The sequence below is a fragment of the Muscardinus avellanarius genome, assembly GCF_963383645.1.
Source record: "Muscardinus avellanarius genome assembly, chromosome: 17".
NCBI classification, from domain to species: domain Eukaryota; kingdom Metazoa; phylum Chordata; class Mammalia; order Rodentia; family Gliridae; genus Muscardinus; species Muscardinus avellanarius.
The window spans coordinates 44352306-44358305 of record NC_137803.1 but is presented as its reverse complement, the minus strand read 5'-3'; the positions used below and the strand labels follow the sequence as shown (position 1 = coordinate 44358305).

The 6000-nt window shown below is 37.0% G+C and overlaps 1 protein-coding gene across 2 annotated transcripts in view; it reads right to left on the bottom strand.

The window, feature by feature from the left end:
• B4GALT6 (beta-1,4-galactosyltransferase 6) overlaps positions 1-6000 on the bottom strand; it is a gene marked incomplete at both ends in the record, with an annotated part of 70606 nt that overhangs the window by 29925 nt on the left and 34681 nt on the right. For both annotated transcript variants that reach the window (XM_080714777.1, XM_080714778.1), the window contains one exon: positions 4213-4337. In XM_080714777.1, the coding sequence (XP_080570903.1) occupies positions 4213-4337 (125 nt within the window). The remainder of the gene's footprint in view (positions 1-4212; positions 4338-6000) is intronic.

Genomic DNA, 6000 nt, shown 5'->3' with positions numbered 1-6000 from the left:
CTTTTAGCAAAATAAGGAGAAGCTGGCCCTTTCTAGTTTTGCATTTGGCCACAAGTAGGCCACTTATGACACAATATAAATGGGCTATAAAAGCAGTTAAAGAAAATTATAGACATGTAAAGGAAGATGCTATCACAAGGCTGCAGAGCCCTCATTAAAGACAGCTCATATTAATTAAATACAACTGGCCAACTGATGACTTAAACATATGTGTCAACAAAGGTAAAGTTGTAATCCTAAATACAGTAAGTTCTCCAATGAAGTACTTAAAATATCAAGAGCTGGGCATTTTTAATCTTTTTTTAATCATAGAAAGAAACAGAAAAAAATTACCAATGTCTTGGCAAATTCAAGTAAGCCAAACTGACATTTAATAGCACATACATGTCCAAATTATAATGAGACGCTATCAATGATTACAGACAATATGCCTAAAGCACAATTTTTATTAAAATAAAGCTAGATCACATCTTTAAAATAATTTTTCCTGCCCCTCATAGCTGTGAACAAACACTCTCAATAGTTTATAAATATAATGTCTATAAAAAGAAGATCTCAGTGTTCTGTGATCATTTAAAGTTTAATAACCTTGTTTCAGGACCTTCTTTCTTCTTTGTGCCCTAATTTGTTATGTGAGCCACTGTCCTGCTGATTCATCTCCAGTGAAGAGAGAGAACATCTGGTCATTATCTTCTGAAAGAACACTTCATTTTCCCAAACTTCTTGTTCAGTAAAGATTATCCCATTCAGTTTATTCCCACTTTAAAACCACTAACCTTAGCCGGGCGTGGTGGCGCACACTTGTAATCCCAGTGCTTTGGGAGGCTGAGACAGGAGGATCACACGGGTTCGAAGCCAGCCTCAGCTACTTAGTGAAGCTCTCAGCAACTTAGTGAGACCCTGTTTCCAAATAAAGTATAAAATAGGTCTGGGAGTATAGCCCACCCCCAGTACTACAAAATATAAAAAGAAAAAATATAGAACCACTAATCTTACTGAACTTACTTATTTTTTCCTCACTGATTTCCTCCTAAACACACTATATCGACACAATGAGGCAATAATCAAGAAAAACATCTACCACATAAATTTCTTCCTCCATATTTTGCTCCAATTTTAACTTGGAGCATGCCACCAGTCATGGGCCCTACACAGCATCTTCAGATTTGTTTAGTTTAAGGTGCATCTAAGCTATTTGCCGCTGAGTTTGACTGAAGGGAGTGAAAGGTACCAAGCCCTCATTCTGTTTTCAATTTCACTTTCTTCTTCCTCATTTCTAGGACCTATGGGAACAATTCTCAAACTGGAGGTACTGGATAAGAAAATTCAGGTTCTTGTCCTTTCCCAATACTGGAGTCTGCATGTTTGAGCACTGAGTTTAAGAATCTACATTTGTACTGAATGCCTTAGGTAGTTCTGAAAAAGTGGCTAAGACCCATCTCTGAGGGACCTTGGCCTAGAAGTGGAGCTCTAGGCCCCCCAGTAGGTAGCAGCATCAGCAGCTACCTACTTGGTAGGTAGGTCTGGTTCTTTACACTTGTGGTATTAGACCAGTTGTTCAACCCTTCACCTGAACCCTGAATGGAGAGGCAGTGCCACAGGTAAACATGTCACTTCTAATGACCTGACAAGCATCAGCATCTTCTTCTTCCAACCTCCCATATAGAAATAAGGCTGCTTCCATATGTCTAACCTGTGCAGCAACCTTCCACCAAACCTGTAGTACCAGAAATAGCCAAGAGTTGCTGAAATTACTAATTTTAGAAGATCACAGTTCTAATTAATTAGCCACCATTAGCTTGGTACCTTTGTTTGTTTGTTTTTCCATGGGGAAGGAGGGAGGGTGTGTGAGAGTATGCCAGGCATAGTGGTGCATACCTGTAGCCCCAGCTACTCAGGGGGCTGAGATAGGAAAATAACTTAAACCCAGGAGTTCAAGACCAGATTGGGAAACATAGTGAGATCCAATCTCAAAAGAAAAAAGAGAAAGTAAAACAGAAAAAAAAGAAAGCCTCATATATTAAGAACCAAATTGAGAACAAAATATCGGTCTAGTTATTTCTTCTTTCCTTTTCTCTGTACTATATGTCAATATTATATTGGGGCATTATTTGAACATAAACAGCAGGGAGAAGCAGAGGAAGTATATTTAATTAAATACTACAAGTATAGCTCACTTCTATAGGATTTCCAAAATTCCTCTCATGCCTTTAGTAATTTCATAGCTCTAAAGCCTACTCGGAAAAGGGTTTGCTAAAAGCCAAAATAAAAGCATTATCATATAGAACTTAAATAAAATTGTTGTATCCCTAAATTAGTTTGTTTCCAGAAAGACCTTTCAATACTGTTACCTACTGAATTGCATGGAGTTTACTTGTCTATATCTCTCTTGGGTTTTTGTTTTTTGTTTTTTTGTGCTACTGGGGATTGAACTCAGTTGTGAACTCTGAGCTATATCCCAGACTTATTTCATTTTTTATTCTGAAACAGGATCTCACTAAATTGCTGAGGACTTCATTAAGTTCCCAAGACTGGCTTCAAACCTGTAATCCTCTTGTTTTAGCCTCCCTTGTACAGGGATTACAGGCATGTACCACCACCACACCTAGCTCCCCACTTGTATCTCTTAAGTCAGAACTACTTATGTGATAACTATCTCCCAGAAAATGAGGGAAAAATATTATAAAATTTCAAAATCTATTTGGCATAGAGCACAGAAAAAAGGACAGGAATACTCAAGTCTTTCAATCCTGAATCGTCCCACTAGTATGATCCACAGTGCAGACCTGCAGGGCACCTTGTGTATCCTACTCAGGTCTCAGCACCAGCCTTCTGCTCTCCTGTGGCCTTTGTTACTGTGCATTTTTTACTTATATTAGCATTCAACAGACATGCTCATCAATCAAGTAAAATAATATATTTGCTGAGGACATCTTTTAAAAAATGGAAAGTATATAAATTGGGCCATATTTCACATAGATATAAATGTGAGGGAAATCAATGAATAATTAAGACTCATTTATCAAATGAATTTGATTTGGGAAACAGCTTAAGCATTATAAAATGAAATATTTTGCTAAAATTTGTACTGAAATTGATTTAAGCAGCTTCACAACTTGTCTGAGACAATGAGAAAGCTGAACATTTATTTAATCACTTGTACCAAGGCCAAAAAGCCATTTATTAGTCTCAGAAAGTCAATTCAACAAAACTGTGTTTATTGCTTACTTTGTCCAAAACAATATGCTCTGCATCGGAATGCAGATATACATTATGTGCGTCCCGAAACACAAGTTCAAGGTCAATGAAGTCAGAAGATCTTCTGAACAGCATATAATTCATATGACTTTTTTTAGTACTAACGTACAAATACATTAAAAGGCTACTAATATTTTAAAAGAAAAGCTGAAAATGATTTCCAGGCTAAAGCTTTGTCATAATCATTTAGGACATAAATTTCAATGTAATCACTTGTAGTTTTCACTTGAATTACATAAGTGTCATTTCCTACCCAAACACATTATATGAATATGAATGTATTAATTTATTTTATAGTAGTAAGAACAACTTAATTTAAACCATAGTTTTCTTTTTTTTGTAGCAGAAGAAGCAGATTCATACCCCTGCAAATCTCCAAGTGAAACATTAAAAAGAATTTTGACATATCAAAAGAATAAAAAAAGTTTGTACTTTGTCTTCTAAGCCCAAAGTCCTCCCTTTCAGTGCCACAGTGACCTCAGAACAGCCTCTTTAGAACTCCTGACTCCGGGAAATAGAGCTTAGCAACCTCAATGCTGAACCCAACTGAAAATCAAGATATTAGTATCTTCTCAGTGAGTTCCCACAGTTTCAGAATTGGTGGGGCTATGCCTGTGGTATCCGTAGTCATTAGGGACACTTGTAGGAGACAGAACACCCATGCACTCTCTTCCAAAAGGAACCAAAACAGAATAAAAGTTATTTCTAACTCAAATTCAAGTCATGTATTTCCTATCAAGAACTCCAAGAGTTTGAACACATGACCATATATTTTGTACATACACCGATATATTTATGAAAGTCTTCACAAACACCATTAAATCACATTGGAACTAAATATCTATGCATTAAATACAAATTTTTGTTGTTCTAAGTTTACAAATTATATTCCACTCTATATTTGAATGAAGCATATTTTCCCAAATGTCGCTTATGGGAAAAAGACTGCCTCACCTTCCATCTGGGGGTGCAGTCTGCAGGCCTCCAGTGACCGCCTGGCCCGATGTCTAAATCCTTGGAGAAGAGCTGATGAACTTCATCAAAACTGACTTCACTTACGTTGACATCCAGGAAGCCCCCTATGAACCAAAATCAGGAAAAACTGCTTGACTACCTTTTGCCTGAGAAATGCACGAAGGACAACCAACCAAATAAAAGCAAATTCTTTAACCTTTAAGAAACATACTAGGATATTTAATATTTTTGGAGAGTGTTTGCATATCACTATAGCATATCATTGTGATTTAACAATTATTCAAGAATTTTTAAACTATTCTTTACTTCAACACTTTTAACATAGGGGAGACTATGAAACAACACTTAAGGGCAAATGAGCAGTCAGATTGAGTGGGAGCTGAATCCTAGCTTCTACTGAAGAAGTTATTTAACCTTTCCTGCCTCAGCTTCCTCTTCTATAAGAGAGTATGGTAATGCCTGCTTCCCAAGGTAGTTATATCCACTAGATGAAATAGCTCTGTGTTGGCAGGTTCCACAGCCACAAATTCAACCAACCTCAGATTACAAATATTCAGGAGAAAAATGCATCTCTATTGATCACATATGGACTTTTTTCTTGTTGTTATATCCTACATAATACAGCATGGCAACTATATGTATAGCATTTACATTGTATTAGGTCTTACATATAATCTAGAGATGATTTAAAGAATAACATATATAGGTTATATGCAAACACTACACTATTTTACTTAGGGATTTTTACATGTTGGGGAAAAAGAGTCCTAAGAACAACCCCCATAGATTCTGAGGGAGGACTATAGTCTGTGAGAAGGATCAAATATAGCATCAAGTGGCAAGTAAATACACTCAATAAATATTAGCTACTATCACAGTTGACTACTGATATTACACACACACACACACACACACACACACACACACAAACACTTTATTTTTTGTTTCATTTTGTTTTGGTTTCTTGGCTCTGGGGATTTAACCCAGAGCCTTGTTCATATTAAGCATATGCTCTCCTGCTAAGCTACACACCCAGCTACAGACAAAAAGATATCTGCAAACACAGCTCAACATATTTTAAGCATTTATCTTATATCTTATATCAGACCCCTTGGTATACAAAACTGAAATCTAGATGATATAAAAGCCTTTGCTCTCCTAACAAACATATATTACTACCGTGTGTGTGTGTGTGTGTGTGTGTGTGTGTGTGCTTTGCTAATAACTTTTCTAATGCACACCTTTTAAATAGGAATGACTCTTGGATGAAAATCACTTCCCTTAACCCAATCAAAATCAGAACTAAGAGACAGGAAGCCTCTGCACCTTCACCTAAGCACTGAAAGAGCTGCAGGATCGCTACATCCCTGGAAAGCAACGCTGTCCTCAGTGTTTCTGATGAAGGCTAGTATGACGAAACCATAGACCATCTTTTAGCAGATAACCTGTTAATGTCCAAATAAGCACAAATTGCCATGGAATGTCCTCTAGCCAAATTTTTTCCTTCCAACCTTCTTATTTCTCAAAATACAAGCCAACAAATGTTGAGGTTTCCCACCTCAAGCCTTCTGGGCCTTTTGCGGTCATTATTTAACATAGAAAACTCCAGGTCCTCTCCAGAGCCCCTGTCCTCTTTCTGTTCTATGTCGTTCAAGGTTTCTCAATGCACTTCATTCTGATCAGCAGGACCACAGGTAACCAGCTGAACACTGAGGCAAGCCAAAGAGAAATATTTTTAGTTGTGAATGTCTATGTTTTTCAGAGTAA